We start from the raw sequence: 19,613 nt of genomic DNA, 5'->3' as shown, positions 1-19,613 counted from the left end.
GATCTACCTGCAGTCACCAGGATTTGCTTCAGCAGCACAGACTTTTTCCCTTTTTCATACCCACATCACCCACAACACCAAATACGCATTTGAGAAAATAACTATTAGGTTTTGCTCAGAAAACACATGGCACAGCATAAGATTTTGCTGCAGGCATCACAGTTGTCCAAAAGCTGGCCAGGCATTCATCTCATTTGGATGCAATCCGAAGAGCCAGACCCCTAGAGGAGCCTCCAAGTGACCAGGAAGCTCTAGTTACACATCACTTCTCCAAACCTCTCAGACAGAAGCCAAATTCCACAGGTAAGGAGAGCTTTTACTTTGATAGTTCCATTCAAATGACATTGTGAAAGCCAGAGGGTGAAGGGAAACTTCATGCTGACATTACAGGGGACAAACTGCAAGCTTCTGTATGATGTGTTTTACACCACCAAGGGCCAGAAGAGCACTACAAAGTAATGAGAAACTCTGGGTAAGTAAGTTTGTGATTAAACAGGCAAGAACAGTCATCAAACTCAGTAACACTTCTGTTATCTGCCACCAGCTCCCAAGCTCTCTTAGTAAAAGCCAACTTAGCTAAAATATGTTCTTGTATTTCAGTTGTGGTTCACAGTTGTGGTTTCTTCCTCCTAACAAAACTGTAAGGAAAGAGACCATTTAGCCACACAAGACTGCTTATCAGTAAAGAAAATACAAATTTACTTTTATTATAACCATAAAGAGGCATTAATTTAACAATTAGCTGTACATTCAGCACTCAGATATATCTGTCCCAAATAAACTCAATTCTCTTACTGCTAAAAAAAGAACACTTCTCATCATTGCACAACCTGTGCTCATTAGGATGTTTATTGTTTCTGTATTGCAGTTATCTTGACAGACAAGTTTCAGGGTACAGAATAAAGCTTTACTCTTGGACCAAAATAGGAGGCAAGATTTTTATTTAAAAAAATTAAAACCAGCAAGTTTCTAGTCAGATAATATAAAGCATCTTAAATTAATCTTTTGAAACTATTTACACTATTTGTAAACGTAAATATCTGAAACTGTACATGTTTAAACAAATGTTCATTTAGCAAACAGGCTGTATAAAATGATTGCTCTTCTAATCCTTCCACCAGCTGTCCTAGAGCTGAATGGGTACTCTAAGAGAGAAAAAGATCCCAAGCACAAGAGCAACTACTGCCATGGTTTACCCTTCACAACTCTTCTGTACAATGTCTGTATTAAGTTAGTCATAACTCTGTACAGTGACCATGCAGTCCTTCTGAAAAACCGTATAAAAAACAAATATACATATATTACAAAGCACTGGACATTATTTTACAGCCTGTGTTTCTACATAAGTAAAGGGAGAGGGCAAATGTTTCTCCTTCTTAATTCCTTTACTTAATTTTTAAGGAGTCATGTAAGGTTCTATGAGTACCATTTATGTATTTCAGCACCACTGCTGTAACACCTCTTGTGGTAGCTTTCAGTCCTACCTTCTTACACTCCAGCCTTGTTATTTATCTCGGGAAAATTATTAAATCAAAATACCACTAATGTGCAAGGAAATTTCTTCATATTCAAATGTAAAGGCTTCATATTCAAATGTGAATGTTCAAACAGAATAGGCTTTATAAATAAGTTAAAAATCTATCACATCACCCAATACATTTTCATTTTGCAGTGCTGTACAATGAACATTTACACACTGAGAGACCCTGTTCATTCCATTAAAAGCCAGGCATTTAGCATCCTGCTTTCCACACTAATGTCCAATTAATGCTCACTCAACAGTGTGCACTGTTTACCAGTTACCAAGTACTTATCCTCTCTTTATAATGCAGATTTGACAGCCTTGCACATCAGTTTCAGGCATCCCCACACCCCCTGATTAGCACTTTCTCCAAGAACAAAGGCTGTGCAAGTTCCAGACACCATTCCCACTTTAAACAATGTGACAGCACCATCTGAGCTTGAAAAGGGCAAAAAAAACATCTCTGCCCTAAAATTAGGTTGCTGAAAACCTCAAAGCTAAGCACTGCTGTAAAGCATCTGAAAATGTGCAATTCACTCAGAAACAACAGAAATTATGCTGCACAGCTTTCCATTGCAAATCCCAAGGATCTGAGACACTTCACCTGGAGAAAGGGTAGAGTATGACACTTCAGGTCAGACCTCACAGCTCCCAGTCACAAGAGTGTAAGAAAGACAGCCCATCCAGTGTTTCAAGAAACACTTCACATGTGGGAAATTAAGTTTTCCCAAGCAAGAACCTCTGAATAACTTTTAAGTATGTGGTGGATTACTGGGATTTTCAGAGAAGTTAGAGAAAAGCAGGCATGCTCTGAGTTTAAGTCAAATTGTCATACAAATATGGTCATCTCCCAAGTCTCACAAATATCTATTGCTGCTCTCGTTTGATTCCTTGCACTGTATTTCCAGCGTCTCTTTGAAAGTGTGACTTTCCATTGCATATATCAACTCATTAACGGAAAGCAAGAATGGTTTTTACACTAAAAAAAACAAACAAAAAAGATTTTCCACTTTGAAAATATCTGGAAAAGGCAGTAATTGAGCTTCCAAAAGAGTGATCAGTAAAGGGGTTTTTGTTTCATTTTCTTCTGCTCAAGCAAATGAACAGGAAGACCTTTACCAAATCAACAAACCTGTTCATTTTGGGCGTTTTCACTAAAACAGGGTTAAGCAGCCAGATAGTTTTGATTGCAGATTGGACTGCACAGTGGGATCCTTCGTTTACTTCAAGCAAATGTCTCTGCACTCCCTTCACTCCCTGGCATTTGGCTGAAGCTTATTCTAAGCAGCCTCAGTTTTGGGCTACTTGGACATCGACAACAGTAAGTTCACCTGAAAGACACAATGAAAGCCTACATTAGACAGAGTAGCCAAGTTTTAGAACGGATGTGTCATATTTTAACCTTTAAACAGGATTCCTAGGAAGCACATTAATCAGAAGACAGTTACAAAACAGCCAAAATTTCCAGTCAAATGCCTAGTCACAGGTTTTTTAAAATGCAATCAACCATGCTGACCACTCATTTCAGCAGCCACAAACTACTGTGATAAACTTCCTAAGGTAACTTAATATGTTGTCAAGAAATTCCAAAAAACACTGACAAAAAATGTTACCATTCACCTCAAATATCTGAAACACTCTTGGGATCCTTCACAGTACTTGTTTCCCATAGATTACAATATGGTTTCCCACACACTTCAGTTTGTAGGATAAGCGATCCTATGGTTAATCAGATAAACAATGAGAGGAAGCCATCTCCTCCAGGATAACCTCACCTCCTTATGACGCATCACTCCCACTCCAGGTCAGTGCTCCAGGACAGTTATCACACATTCCTGTGGCCACACGTACTGCAGGCAACATCCTCTAATCCATAAACTAGATTACCTGTTTAAACTATCCTGTGATAATCAAGATGCTACCTACATTCCCTAGACTACTAAGGTCAAAGTGACATTTTTTTAAACCCTACTTGGTTTCTGACAGAGAATCCTAAAAGATGGAATTCTTAACTCAAATTATCTCTGAGACTACAGACCATGTAGGGTTACACTTCCATAAACATCTGCACATTTTCTCATTACAATTAACTTTAAATGCACTCTAGTAATTCATTCCCATGCTTCCTAAATGTAAAAGCTGCTGCTTTTTGTATTTGTCAAAATAAAGAATGCCTTCAAATGCACAGGTTTTTTTAAGGTATATTCACCGGCTTTGATACCTTTCCAAGAAGACAATGCCAGGAAATGGCAAGACTCTTCTACAGTGCTGTACAACTCAATCCCCAGCAACATCAATCACCACTTTGGTTTAAGAAAATCTATTAGACATTCATTAAAAAACCCACCAAACAAAGTCTCCTCCTATCTGAGAGTCTTAAGATCAGATCAACCCAAAAGTTTAATCACCCAGGATTAAGGGGGATAAGAAATAAATAATGATTCTGAACACTGAAAATACAAAAAAAAAATCTACATTTATAAAAGCCAGTCGCATGAAAGAGCAACTGATAAAATAAAATAGGGAGCTTCAATATATACCTGTTCCATTGAAGGACAAGCTATGATCTGGAGGTCTTCATTACTGAATTCTTCCTTTAACAGAGCATGGAGTTTCTGGAACATTTGCTGAATGTTATTCTTTTAAAGGAAAGAAGAAAAAATCAATATTTAAAAAACACAACACCCATTTTAAACCAGAACAACACAATGCACATGGAATAGCTGCTGAAGTGACCAGGTAGGGGGAAGCAGTCAAGCTTCAAGAACTTTTTTCTAAAACAAACCCCAAAACAGCTACAGGAATCCACATTAGTCATCAGATAAAAACTTCAGCTTACATGCGAAACACTGAGTCCTAAAGGCTTAACCTGGAAGCTTAAAACTCAGCCTTGGCTCTCCTGGTTGTTTACAGCAGGTTTTCCACTGAATCTGTATCACCCTCTCTGCCTCTGGTGCTCTTGTCCATGCATAACTGAGCAAAATCAACTGGTTGGTGTAGGACAGAGTTAATTTTCCTAATGGCAGCTCATTTGGTGCCAGGTGGAAGATGTATACAATAAAGAGCAGCAGTTACTTCCCTGTAATATCCATGTGTTGCATAGTACAAGTGAGAACAGCACAGCTGTTTGGATTTGGCTTTCTTAAGCTAAAGATATCACTGTGAAACATCTACAGAAAAACATGGCAGCAATACTCACCCTGACTGGCTTAAACAGAATTAATTCTGTATCTTTATTGGACAAGTATAAGGACATGCTTCGTAAAGTTGATGGCAACTTTGTTTTTATTGTCTTGTAAGTGGAAGAGACCAGATCGTTGATCTTTGCTGAAAGTAAAAGAAAATATGTATAATAGGCTAAAATGGAGTTCTGTCTGCTGAAACCTGTACTCCAGAAAATCACCTCCACTCTCCTGGGGCGAATCATTACCAGAGGTTTGAGTGGAAGGGAGAGAGGGGGCACTGGGCTGTGCAGTGTCAAACCCATCACAGGACCACAGCCTGCCAGACACTGCTTCCTTTCCCTGCAGAAAATGCACCCATCCCATTTCTGAAAGCTACCACATCCTCCTGAGGTTTCTGAAATCACAGCCCTCCAATAGAAACTAAGTTCTACATAGGCTCCCTCCCAGAAAACTTATCTGGAAAAGCAACTGCTGGGAAACAGTGCTAGCAAAGAGAACAGAATATCACAAATCCTTACTGATTATAGGCCATGTCTGTGAGAGGAAAGGCTGCACAGAAATCTGGATTTTGAATTAACCAGACAGGAATCCTCTGTCAGACAAGACCTTCTTTCTTTTATTGCTAGGAATTTTAATGATTTTACAAGATCACTGCCTAAGGCCAGGGAAAAAAATACATTTTGTAGTTTTAAAGTACTGAAATTAAAATCCTATGTGGGTTTTTAACCCCCTCAACTTCTGTCACATCTAAATTTTCTGCCTAGTCCCACTTCCCAGACAAATGACTCCAGGAAACAGCAGAAGCTCTGTTTCAATCTGCTTCTACACACATAATTATCTCCAAACAAACATTAAAAATACTCCTGAAGACGTGGGAGATACTAAGTAGAACCTCAAGTTCGCCCTTGAGAGCCTCTAACCCATGGAGCAGCACTGAATTATGGATAAACATGGCTGGCTTTGCATCTTAAGAATATGATGCAACAGAACGTTCCAGTGTATGATTTGGAAAAATCAGATTTTTTAATCCAGAAGCACAACTTTTTAAAGTGAAGAGCAGAACAACCAAGGAGTATCTAAAACTGCTCCAAATGTTCCTATGAAATGTTCACAACTGAATTTTTAAAAAAGAGGGAAACAAACCCAGATTCCATTTTTGCATGGTGACAGTAAAACAGAAAACAAAGTAAATACCAAATGTACAGACAATAAGGGCTTCAATGAGGATTAATTCTTTCCTACAAAAGTAAAAGCTTTATCACTATGTAATTAATTAATTCCTTAAGCACATTCTGTATGCAGTTGCAGAAATGTTGTTTACACGCAAGAACAATCACAGCTTGAGAAATCAACACGGCATTCACCTACTGCACCAATTAAACACATATTCTGAAGTTTTTCAGGTTATTAGAGCTGGCTTAAGACATTTCAAATAGCACACAGGCTCAAACATAAGCCAGGATTTGCAAGAAAAAAGGAGACAGTTCTTTTATGTAGAATTTTTCAAAATCAATCACAGTCTCTCAGTCCAAGTTATTCTGACCACCTCTTCAGATTCTTAATATGACATGAATATAAACCAAAGTAAATACCTGGCTGTGCCCAAGGTTGTTGTGAAAGGCTGTAATTGGGACCTCCTTGAGTGGCCATTGTTTTTAAAGCAGCTACCTAAAACAAGTAAAATCAACAATAATCAACGATCAATCAATGATGTTTCTTTCAGTTGAGTTCACAATAAAATGACCAAGCAAAAATTGCACAACTCTCTTAAGATACCACAGTGTACAGACTCTCCACTGCTCTGTCTCTTCCATGACCTGACTTAACAACACACAGGGGAAGTAGCTTGACAGAAATGCAATTCAAAATTACAACCGTGATCAATTCTTGAAAGTAAAATTGAAAATGGGATTAAATTTACAAAGATGTTTAGGCACCTAAGGATACAAAACCTCAAAAGAGACTTATCCTTAAGCAGCTTAGTCAAACGCCCCAGATTCCCAAAGAATCACTGAGATCACTCAGACAATCTACCAATCTCACCAGTTACCCATCTGTATTTTAGACATGCCACTGACCCCTACCCCAGCGTGACAGGCATGAGTAAATTTAATACTGTAATCTTCAAAATTCTCAAAAAAAAACAGCAGCTGGGGTATCTGCAGTCCAAGCAATGCTATAGCCCCAGTTTCTGAAAGGCCATATCACTTATTCTCAGGATCTAAGGTTCAGAATAGATCCTGTTGAGAGGTTTTCTCACTAGAAATCCTGACCTCTAGAGCAGGTTCTAGAAAGAAATGTATTGTGACAAGACAGCTAATACTCTAAGACCTCCCTCAAGAACACACGTGACCCAAGACTGTTTTTGAAGGCCTACAAACACAATCAAAGTAATTCCTGCAAAAAAGAAAAGCTCCTGCCAACCTTCACATACCTGTTACAATTCAAGGAAAAATTAAAGCTTCTTGATCGAAGAACACAAGGGGTGCTTGTAAAAACAAACTATGACATATTCCTTTAACCCATTAATCTCAAAATGCCTGGAAAATTGCTGCTGTAACTTAAAGGAAAGCACATTATCTTCAGCTAATCACACAGCAATAGCAGATTGTCATATACTCAATTTAAATACCAATTTCCTTATCCTACCAGTACTGTAGTTAGGTTAACAAACATACAACACACTTGTACCTTTGTCATGAACTCCTCCAGCTGGTCTATAAACTGTTTGGTTTGCTGCTGAATAAACTGCTCACAAGCTGATTTCAGATGACGATCTACATCTTTCTTGGAGTCAATATAATGTTCTCTGATTTCTGGAGTACCCTTGAACAAGAGAACAACAATTCTCTTCTTTTTACTTGCCAGAGATCACCACACACTTAAATTACCCAATTTTTCTTAATGCAATAAGAGTCCACATTACCTCCAGTAAGAACTGTATCAAGGCATTGTTGCTGTTCAATCTAAAAAATCTTGAAACTGCCTTAGGATTCAGGATTTTAAAAGCTGCATCTGTGAATCAGAAAGTCACTCACACTGTAAGTCAATGCCAATCAGCTCCAGGAACTACAAACTCTAATCACTCATTTATGCATAAAAAATGGCCCAGCACAAATTATTATGACTACAACATTAATGATTCTAGCACTGCTCAGAGTGGATGCACAAATGCACATGCACAGAAGCACACAAAGTTTAATTCATCACTTTTCAATGGCATCTATGGTACACCTGTACCTAACAGTCACACAGTCTAAACAGATAAATACATTACAACAAACTAACAAGATGCTGATATTAACTGCAGTGCCATAAGCAAGAAAATTATGTGAGTGCTCCTCTTCTTGTTACTGTAATCTACAAGTGGAAGACTTTTACATAAGCTATTTAGGCATTTATAAACAATATGCAAAATTTTGCACACATTGACTGGGAAAACCAACTACAGTTGCATGAAATAACTTTTAATTGGCACTTTTTTCTTTTGTGCTTAGCTGTTTTGTTAGGACTAAACAACAAAACATCAAGGTTGATGAACATTCATGTTCTCTACACATAAGTCTCAAGAAGGAAAAGCAACAATGTCTGTAATTAACAAAAGATACTGAAATTACACTATAGTCTCAATAGGATGTTGCCATGCTGAAATCTAGTCAATTTGGGAAAAAGAAAATTACTAGTTGCAGTATAGCTTTTTACCCTACTGTCAGCCATTTATCATCCTACACATCAATCTGCCTTTTTTTTTTTTTTTTTTTTTTTTTTTTTTTTTTAATTTCAAAAGGAATTCTGCACTCTGTATAAAACAGGGGGAGAGAAAAAAGACATTAAGAGTAAAAGAAGTGTTTTCTGAAGCATTAAATAAAGACAGAATATCAAATATACAGGTTTGTAGATTTTGCACTGAACTAAGAATCTGCACTCCTGTGCAGTGAAAGGTGAACATAGAGCAAGATTATTTTTTGTTCTCTGAATTTTTTACCAAGAATTTGAGAAATTCCAAAGATTTCCCAAATTTCTGATTAGAAGACTACAAGCTAGTCCTCTTTCCCACCAAATATCTCAGTTACATGAACCTTAACATTATACTACTTCAAAGAAATTGGGCAAAAGCATGACTTTTACAGTAAGCAGTATTGCTTCATCTGTAAACACCAATTACATCTTAAACCTGTGTGCAGGAAGTCTGGCTAGAAAAAGTTTGACTGCAAAACTATTAGCCATATTATTTTTCTTCTACAACTCATCCCAAATATTAAAAGCCCTAGTGGCCTATGCTACACCATAGTAAGAATTAAGGACAACATACACCTTTTCAACACCACTACCAGCACCACCCAATACAAAGAAAGTGTTTTCCAGTACTTACCACTACCACCTGGAAAGCACTGGCTGGCACAAAAATTTATTCCATTAAATGAATATGGAGAACAAACTTGTGTGTCAGCCAGGACAAGACACCAAAAGGATGTATTTGCCCTTTAACCTCCAGTCAACTAGAAACCACTCAACAGGTAGGAGGTTTCATTGATGTTCAAATGCAACAAGTGAAATGGTTAGTGTAAGAAAAGCTTGCTTCACAGATAAGGCTGCAGCATATTAGCAGGAAAGAGAAGTTATTTCTTCAGCTTTCTCTTCTGGAATGCAAAGAAAGAAATTTGACATGCTTCCAATATTTTTTCCCATTATCCTTACAGCTTGGAAAGTACATGGCAGTTCAATTTTTTTATTGAGAGCTTTTTTCCTGAATTTTATAAGGGAACAATAGTACAATTTCAAAAACCATGACCATGGCCACTACTTCTATTTTCCTACAAGAGGCATGCTTGCTACATAATACCGTAATACCGATACTGTTTATTGAACTTGCAAAATAAGAAATCCTTCTCAAAACAAAAACCCTCACAGAATGGTCCAGGAAATCTTAATTTACTCTAGCTAAGTTGACTAGGTATTGTTAAATTCACCTGCTAAGCAGCAGTAAAGAAAGATATTCCTTTAACAAGCCAGAAAAGAGCAAAGACAGTTCTATGCAATAGAAATGTAGATTACTTAGCTGTTCTTAAAAAAAAATGGATAAATTAGTTAGGTCAGCAGTGAAAGCAGGCAAACGCATTTCATACAAAAATAAAGAATTTATTAAATACATTTTGAATTGCCCACAGTAGGAGAATGGTTTTGTTTTTTTTCAGAAAAGCTAGGAACAAAGCAAGAGATTAGAAAAAGCATACAGGTCATTGCAAGTGAACATAAAATAAACCCAAAACTTTTGCTGGCACAAAGGGAGGACAATCCCATCCCATTCTGTAGCCAGCAGCTGTTTAGTACCTCTAGTTTTCTTAAGGTCCAGGGAAATTTCCTTAATGGTGAAATCAGTGTGGAAAGGAGCAATTTGTTCCCGAAGAATCAGAAGGTGCTTTATTAAGAAAAGCTGTCCATCGACCTGGGTCTACAGCACAAAAGAAAGAATATGCATTATATGTGAAAAAAAAACAAAAAAACCAAAACAAAAAAAAACCCCAAACAATTAAATGAGGAGCAAAGTTTCAACATTTCCACTTTTATTAATTAACAAGCTTTTTCCATTAGTCTGCAGTGTGATTAACTACACTCTGGGATCAACAAATCCCACTTCTGTACTATTCCTAAAATACTGCACTACAGAAGCATTACTTCTACTTCTATGGGATACTTTATTCCCATTTCTTAGAAGAATTAGATTACACAGCCATATTACTAAATGTCCTCATTAAGTAAAGGTATCCACTATTTGAAAGGTACAAATTTATTCTTTTTCTAAGAGAGGAATTATTTCATGTAATTCATATAATTTATAGTTGAAAAACATGAGGCTCTAAATTTGTTTTCATCATTACAATGACTAAAAAAAGTCAGTGTTCCTGTAAATAATCTTGATTAACTGTGCTGTTCTGCAGAGGTCTTACAACGCATTTTTCTCATGTCATTAAACACAAAGCTTAGTTAATTTCTAAACAGTACAGCAAAGACACAAAGAGTAAAAGAAGGCCAAGTTCACTCCATCTAAATGATCCGTTTTGCACTGCTTTTTATTTTAACTACATGCTTTATACCGCATGCTGGTTTTAATCTTTAAAGTTCATGGCTCATTGAGGTAAAAGGAGGAGGACTCTAGAATTCAAATTTGCTTTTGCAAGCTGGAGGAGGACTTTCCTTGATATAATGTTAAATAAAACAAAAAAAAAAAGAAATCAAATTTAAATCTGCAGTTTCAACAAACAGAAATTTCACTAAAAATGGGTAATGGAAAGTGCTTGAGTTGTTTGGGTTTGGCTTTTTGTTTTTCATTCTTATATGCATCATTTCACCAGATAACATTAAATTAACATGTATCAAGAACAAAGTGGTAGACATCCTAGTTCTGGGCCAACCTATTTAGGGTTCATTGCAGGATGAGTTTCATTCTCTGCAATACTTTTAAGTCAATGCTGACCAGGTACACAGTGCTGGAATTAGTATTTAACTGCAGAACTCTGAAATCAGTTACACTGAAATCATTATCTGCTCAAGCTAAAGGGAAGTGTAGCTTGCATTTCTTTTTAAAGATGCTATGTTTAACAGATTTTTTTAAAGGACACTCAAAAGAGACACTTTAAAAAAGATCATTTCCAATCAGAACTAAAACCTTTTTCATTACTAAATATTTACTGCTTATTAAAATCCAACAATTTTAGCCTACTAAGACTTGTCTTTTTTAATTCACTTCCTGGTTGTTAGGAATCAGCAAATTACTACAGGATTTAAAGGAACTGTGACAGGAAAAAGAAAGCTTACTCCAACTACTTAAACACAGTTAAAGTTTAAATCACTTGATGAAACTGCATTGAATTCTGAGCAACACATCAGATCAAACCTTTTGACATCACACAGTTCTGAGCAGAGAATACTTAAAACTTCTTCCCAGTGAACATAAATTAAAAAGATTTTTAAAAATTCAAACCATGGAGGCAGAGAAAAAATAAAAGAGTAACAGGCAGTAAAAATAAATACAATGTCCTCTAGCTGAAATTTCCCTTTAGGCATCACTTCACTGGATTCCCATGAGTTAGAGCAGCCTGTAAACACAATTGCTACAATCTGTATTCCACCTTTTCAGACAGGCTACCATGTGAATCATTATATTTGCCCTGCAATACATTAACCATAACTAAGAACTGACAAATCCATCAAGCCTCTGGGGGCAGAAGCAACATGCTTTGACTAAGATTTTAACGGAATTCTGAAACACTGCTTCATGACTTTAGATATACAAGGGGCTGGGGGCTGTGGAAAAAATATAGAAAGCACAGATTCTGACCTTGTTTTTGCTGATGGAATCAGCAGCTCCCAGCAGCGACAGGATGCAGGCAGATAAGGCCTCTTGTGATAATCCCTGAAACACTGCCCTCTGCAGGGAAGAGGAAAAGGATAAAAAAGACCAACAAAAGAGGTGTTAGCAAAGCTTAGTCAGAATTTTAAGAGTTGCACTTCGTGAGCGATGTGTTTACCATTTATAAAACTCAAGATTAACTAGCTACAAGTTGGTTAAGTGCAGTGACACAGGATGGAGCATTTACATACAAAAGCTTGCTACAACCACTCAGGCTGGATGCTGGTACCCACACAAGCCTGCCCAGCTCACCCTGCAGCTCTGAATTGGCACGTGGGTAGCGACATGGTCAGTGACACCTCACACATGCAGAGCCAACAGCATGAATGGTGTGTGCTGAGTAACCTAAACCAGACACTTCTTTCAGTGTCAGGGCAACTACCTGTGGGTGCAAGCTACATCTGTAATAGACAAGAGATCATTCGAGTGAGCTAACCTCAGGCAGACTCAAATTACCTCACATTTGTGACAGCTTAGTAAACAAACATGAGAGCTGCCATGGCCCAGGGGACACGGTGCAAGTGCTTAAGTGGCAGCAATATGAGCCAGCCACAGGAACACAGCTTGCTCCCACCAGCACTCCAACACGGCCCTGACTGCCCCAGACTTGCCAGCACCGCTTCATTCACCTATTCCCCATCTACAGGCTGCAGGCAAGGGGTATCAGTTCTGCTACAGTGTCTCAGGGGACAACTAAATTAACCTCTGTGCAGACACACTGTAAACAACGCAGAAATCACCTCATTTACAAAGGTCTAGCTGAAAACAAGGGCAAATATTCATCTATTTTAGTGGGATTGATATTTTAAGCAATAAAGCATTAGTATTTTCTGGTTTCTTTTTTAGCACTAGCATCTTGGCAGGAGTTTCATGTAACACCCATCAAAGATATTTTGAAATCCATTAAATGTGTCTAATAAAGATACAACACATGCAGAAAAGCAAAAACACTTGCATTAGTTTCCTCAGAGATTTATCAGCTTTATATGCTGTTAAGTGAGCAACACAAAACAGATTCTAATGGGAAAGTCTTAAAATATATGTTAAGTAAACATTGCTTTTGTTTCTGCTAGACATGAAGCTTTCCACTGTCTTAAACTTTGGAAATGTGTTCCTACATTTTGGAACATGAAGAGATGTGCCACCAAAAAAAATTCAACACATTTTCAAAATGTAGAAGCAGTACAGTCAGTGTTTTTAAGAGCAGAGACATCACACAAACACACTCATCCAGTAATTTCAGCAATAGAATCATTCCTTGTAATTGACCAGAACTTCCTATTTTTTCTTGTGCTATTCACTCCTCAGCTTTGGCAAGACCAGTATCTTGAACATCAGACACTAAATTATTTCTGTAACAGCAAAAACAATAGATGTACAAATCAGTGCTATTTTTCTAATTCTACAAATATTAAACTGCCTTGAAAATGATGACCTAAATTTGTCAGTTCACTTGTTTTACATAAAGATAGCAGCAGAAAGACCAAGAGGTCAGAGGCCAGTAATTGTCCATTCATAGTTGGTATTAAAATATTTAGACATGGTGCCCTACACACTTTATAACTTCACCTTAAAAATTAGATAAAGAAATTTTTGCATACATCTATACATCTGTACAGTTTGGAGAGACACACTAGAGTCCTTCTGACAGTAGGATACCACATTCCATGCAGATCTGCAGGTGAAATCGTGCTTTGATGCCTGGGATTAAGGGATTCAGCCGAACCTGTTTAAAAGCAAAATACACACATGAAAAGCTTGCCCTTTTGTCCTTTGAAATAAAGGAGACTGTAATATAAAATTCCATTTTATACCATGTACACAGAAATATGACACTTTCTTTTACCCAAACAAGTTATTTTTTTTTTTCCCTTCTGAGCAGGTCAGTACTAGATTTCTGATGTGAATGGAGCACAAGCCTGTGAAAGACATAAATGTGCTTTCAGGGGTGGCCCAGCTCGACCTTTTTAAATGAGTTAGTGTAACAGGCATGTCTCTAATGACACACACCTCCCACTCAGCTAAACAGCTGAAATCATCAGTTACTGAAAAAAAAAAAAAAACCAGCACAGGAGAAAAGAGGAAAAAGAAATGGTTAGAGATCAAGCAATTACAGGAAATGCTTAGGGAAAAAAAAATAAAAAAAACATTCTATTTCTTCACTCTTTCCTTTCTGCTGGGTATAATCCTACATGGATTGAACAGTTGCAAAAAATACAGGTTTAAACATAACTTATAAACTGTAAATTAACAGCAAAACCAATTTTGTCATGAGGTTGTTGTAAACATAAAAAAAGTACTCCTCCTGGGTAACCTTCATAATAACACAGTATGCTCAAAATGGATTTTCTCAACACGTGACAGCTAGAAGTATGTTTTCAATCTGTCCTTAAAACAAGCTGCAAAACAGCTGAATCAATAGCATCAGAACTCTGATTTCAAATACCAATCATTTTAAAAAAGTAAAATTTTTGTAGTTTCACCTGCTGATGGAAAATGCACTTGTGTTTATGTGATCAGTGAAGAAATAATCTGAAATAATCTAGTAATATCTTTCTACCTTTTGCAACTATAAATTTATTGTCACAGTAATTAGAAAGCCTGTAAAATCTTATATCAATTTGAGGTTCCTAGGCCATTTATTAGTCACTTCAGCTACTCCTGCAGGTCCTGAAATGGGAGAGAGGCACCTCTGAAGGACAAATAATCCAAATTATCTCAAACACATATCTTCAAATTATACCATATAGGTTCCTTCCATCTCCTGAGTACAGGTGAGATTTACAGGGCTTGCAAATTCCATGCACCTGGGGTGAAGTATGATGAAATTCATTCTCAATGGAATTTGTGGAGTCCAGCTAGAAACACCTCTACAGACTTCCCAAGCCAAAAGCAAGAAACTACCATATAATCAAAAGGAATACGAGAAAGAAGTGAAAGAGCTGAGAAAGATGCTGCTGAGTAAATAATAACATTGTACCACTCTGAACAATGATAAAATAAAAGGAGAAATTCTTCATAGATCTTCAATAGTAATTTAAAAATTTCTAACATTCAAATGACTGGCATCAGAACAGCCAATTTTATGAAATTTTATTCCAGTTTGCTGTAATTTACAGACACGTGGGTCCCATGTTTAAAATGTCAAGAAGTAAATTCTGAATTATTTTAAATACCTATAATTTAAGAGACATGCCTGACACACCAAATCACTTTTCCCATCTTAGCACAGCTAACACACAAAAGCATCCTGAAATACACATCTTCATGGCAGGGATGCTTTTCAATGGAGAATACAAAAGCTCAGGTTTATACAAAGTACAATAGATATTGTTGATTGCAAAAGTAGTTGCTTCATATAATGGACTGCACTCGAAGTACAAAGAAAAGAACAAGATTAGGCTGTTTCTCATATAAAATACAAAACTAAAACTTTGAGACAAAATTCACCTCTAAAAATTGCTTATGAATTTGTCTAGGAAAATAACCCTTTAAAATACATGCAAGCTTCTCACAGGTTCAAGTAAATGCTCACATTCCATGAGTTTTATACATTAATTTGACAATATGAGATGTATTTCATACCAGATTTAACTAAGCTGCAGGACTCGGGATCTTCTAGCTGGACATCTGAAAATGAAGCTTCAGATGGCAGCTTCTTCTGTTCCTCTTTCAAACTCTGTGCAATTTTCTGCAAAGAAAGACAATAATATTTTAATATCACATAACACTGCTTTGGTTACAACAGATAAAAGCATGCTTAATTACAAAAGAAATCAGCTACACACAGCTTCCAGTGTCTCAAAAACATTTATAAGAAATAGGCAGATGTTTCCAAAACAGTGGCAGAAATACTGCAATATGATAAAGGTTCACAAATACATATATGTGTAAAGCACTGTTCTTTCCATTTTGCCTGTTTTACTGATGTTTCAATAATGACCTAGAAAGACATCTAGAAAGAAAAGTTCAAAATAGGGTAACCCAGTTCAACACTCACTTGGACTTTAAACCTATTATTTTTTGATGGCTTTATTTTCATAAATGACATGTGCAGATGGCCCAAAAGTTTATTCCCTGTGAGAGTTCAGCCAAAAGCCTTTCCCTAACATTACTCAACATTTCCACACTTCAACCTTTTCCAGTACTTGGTCATCTTCAAAGCAACAGGAGGCAGCAAGAATAGGCAAAGAACTGCATTAATATTTGAGCAGAACAGCACAAAAAACATTTCTGCTCTGTGCTTTTAACATTTTAATAATTCATTTACTAAGAGAGACAGTCTCTCTAAATAGCAAGGTTTTGAGGTTTAAAAGCAATCAAGTAGCAAAATTAATCTCAAACCAGGCAAAACCTGAAGTCTTATGAGGACATATGAAGAGCAGCATAATTTCTCAATTTGGAATGAACTTTCTCTTCCTTAACTGAAGGGTCATAGAACCTTTGTTTGAAAATAAGGCATCATACAGACCAAACAGCAGAATTACTTGCCTGAAGATGCTTATTAGTCCTTAAACTTTCAGTACAAATAGCATGTACCCAACAGACTCACTAGCTTCAGGGTTTAAAACCCCATGGATATCCCACAAAGTTGCCAAAGTACAAACTATAGCACAACAAAAGCTTTACATGTGTATAAGGACAATATCATAGCAACATGAGCTCACTACTGGTAATTTTCTCAGTGTTTTGTCTGTTTGCAGGCAAGAATTGAGACTATTAAAGTACAGTCACACAATGTTATTGTCTTTCAGCCCACAGCAAAATATGCATATTTTAGGTAGGTAGGTAGAGAGAAGAGAGAGATAAGACAGACAGATCGATAGACAGCTTCTGTATTTTTTATAAGTAATGTTCTGATTCTCAAGTCAAACAGCAGCTTCTCTACCAACTGGTCAACTGGAACTAAGTCCTACAATTTTCTAAGCACCACCAGCTATTTTGGCAGCTAGATGGAAAGCAGAATACAGCAATAAAATTTGGATCTTGCTAGTCCACGTTGGAAAGGCCATTCTCAGTAACTTCAGTCCTTTGACAACTTGGGCCTCCCATTATAAAGTGAATGCAAGTAGTTATTTGGAGGGGGGGATCTTTGCTATGCTTTACTGCTTCCGTGTAGTCTTTATGCAGTTGCAGCTTGTTCTAGTCAAAAACTCATGAAAGGTTTCTCATTGAGCATTTATTTATTTCTGTGAGTTGTTTCATTCTGAAACTTTCAACAATATCGTATTAACCTTTTAAAGTAAGTAGAATTAGTTTGATCCATTTCAACAGGAAAATTGGCTTGAAGGGCTTGGAATAGCTAAAGAAATTGCTAATACTGATAAGAACTTGAAAAGGGCTTCTGCAAGCCACTGTTAACATGTTTGATTATCTAAAGCAAGTCTCTTCTCACACTGCCTGAGCACACGGTACACGCATGCCTATCAAAAGCTACTTGGCAAGTAATTCTTAAAACAAACCTGCAGCTAATTGGGACTATCTAAAGCATTTCTTCAATTCCAGCTCAACTAGCAATTACATTGGGTAATATCTATTACTTAAATAGGTAATGTAAATGTAAATAAAAATACAGAAGCTTCAAGTTTGATAAAACTGTTAACTGTGAGAACTATTGCCATTGTCAATAAGTTTGACATAAAACGTTGACATCTAGTTTAGGGTCATAACTTAATCAGCAGGTGTCAATTGAAAAATGCCAGTAATACTAAATACACCTAAGAACAGGAAAACCCAAGCTGCAAAGCACCATACTGCACAACTGCATGTACAAAACCAAGGACAATAAAAAAGCTGAGGCTGTACCTCCATCATTTCCAGCTTGTCAGGATAGGCGAGATCGCCTGGTGCGGGCTTGTAGCCGGTGATGTCAGTCTGAATATAAATGTGCGTCCTATAGACAAGGCGCTCTTGTACATCTTCCAACATCTGCTTGACACCAGCTGCAAATGCACCCAGTTGTTCAGCTGACAGAGGTAAGAAAAGGCACAAACTTGTTAAAACAAGCTTATAGAAACACAAGTTTGAAGTATCACATATAGGAGCATAAAAACCTGGCAGATGGAGTCAAGCTATTGTTGGAACAGCAACATGCAGACGAATTTGTGACAAACAAGGAATTTACTTAACTACATACTGCAGTTGCTTTGGCTCCCCAGATTTTCATTAGGCTATGAAAATGCAACCTCACACAGATGACATCAGTTGCCTTGTTATAATTAAAGGTTCTAATTATTTCAGACCTTGGTACATTAAGTGTAGTTTTGGTGGGAACAACAAAGCAAGGTGGCTTTGGTTCTATCACAGTCAATATCTGTGGTGTGAGTGTTGGAAGTTAATAAAAACAGGTGAATCAAAGCAGCTCACATCAAACTTAAGAATTATTGTATCAGCCCAAAATTTAGTAAGACACTTATGATAAGCCAAAAGATTAAGTCAGCAAGTTTTTGCTCATTCCCAACAGTGCTACAATTATACTTCCAGGAAACTGAACAATTCTTCATGATTATTGGCACAACTTCAGTGCCAAAGAGCTACACTGGGTGATATACCAGCTACCAAGGATGATTTCTGTTTATTGCCAGGTGCAATAAAGACTGTGAAAGGATTCCATTATGCACTGGTCATACTACAAAATGAGACACCAGGTGAGACTTCTATGAAACTTTGAGCTCTTACAAAACTCCAAAATATACACTGCTGCTTAACTCCTCTGCCAAAGTTACAATTTCTAATATGGGAAACATGACTTTAAGGAGAATTGAAAAAAAAAAATCAGTTTGCATTCCTTTATCATCATTATGCAGAAAGTTCTACATGGATGATAAATTAGCAGGGCCAAGTAAAGCAGTTTGTAAATTTGAAAAGTTAATTTAAATCAACCCTGATGCATGCATATGCACTGGGTGGATGCTTGCTAGCATTTGTACAATCTAGAGAAAACATGACTAACATCAGTACATTACTTAAATGACGCTATGCACAGACCCAAATATACAGACCTTCGCTATAAAAGAAAAAGCATAATTAATTTTACACAAACATGTCAAATATGAGGTTAGGTTAACATCCACTAGAAAGAAATAAGTATCTGAAATTTCTGACTACACAATTAATCAGTTAAGAAAACTCTTAAAAACAATCTTCAATCTATGAGTTACCATTGTTCTGTACATGATCCTCAAGCATCTCATTTTTGAGAATCCCACAGAGCTCAGAAAGTGTCTCTAAGTGAATGACATGGATGATCATTGGCCTCAGGACATCATACAATGAAAGACACAACTTCTCCAAGAGCTCACTATGAAGAAAAAATAAAACAAAGCAAAATACTTTCAAGGATCCCTCAAAAGCAAAAGAAAACTTTATCATAAACATATTTTGTGGCAAAGGTTTTTGAAAGGAGGGTGAGAAAACAAGTGTCACAGAAAACATCAGACAAGGATGTTTAAAACATAAACCCACTATTTCCTAGTAGGAAAAGTTTTCCTTTAAA

The 19,613-nt window shown here is 36.8% G+C and overlaps 1 protein-coding gene across 1 annotated transcript in view; it reads right to left on the bottom strand.

The window, feature by feature from the left end:
* Positions 1 to 672: 672 nt before the first annotated feature.
* COG3 (component of oligomeric golgi complex 3) overlaps positions 673 to 19,613 on the bottom strand; it is a 29,232-nt gene continuing 10,291 nt past the window's right edge. The window contains exons 12-23 of the mRNA XM_021528457.3: positions 19,279 to 19,418; positions 17,924 to 18,084; positions 15,704 to 15,809; positions 13,720 to 13,844; positions 12,047 to 12,136; positions 10,039 to 10,159; positions 7,634 to 7,722; positions 7,399 to 7,533; positions 6,300 to 6,375; positions 4,722 to 4,849; positions 4,063 to 4,161; positions 673 to 2,853 (exon numbers count right to left, since the gene is read on the bottom strand). Of these exons, the coding sequence (XP_021384132.3) occupies positions 2,824 to 2,853; positions 4,063 to 4,161; positions 4,722 to 4,849; positions 6,300 to 6,375; positions 7,399 to 7,533; positions 7,634 to 7,722; positions 10,039 to 10,159; positions 12,047 to 12,136; positions 13,720 to 13,844; positions 15,704 to 15,809; positions 17,924 to 18,084; positions 19,279 to 19,418 (1,300 nt within the window). The 3' untranslated portion in view covers positions 673 to 2,823. The remainder of the gene's footprint in view (positions 2,854 to 4,062; positions 4,162 to 4,721; positions 4,850 to 6,299; positions 6,376 to 7,398; positions 7,534 to 7,633; positions 7,723 to 10,038; positions 10,160 to 12,046; positions 12,137 to 13,719; positions 13,845 to 15,703; positions 15,810 to 17,923; positions 18,085 to 19,278; positions 19,419 to 19,613) is intronic.

The sequence above is a fragment of the Lonchura striata genome, chromosome 1, assembly GCF_050655825.1.
Source record: "Lonchura striata isolate lonStrDom1 chromosome 1, ASM5065582v1, whole genome shotgun sequence".
Lineage (NCBI taxonomy): Eukaryota > Metazoa > Chordata > Aves > Passeriformes > Estrildidae > Lonchura > Lonchura striata.
Note: the sequence above shows the minus strand (reverse complement) of the source record. Positions and strands in the feature narration are given on the sequence as shown.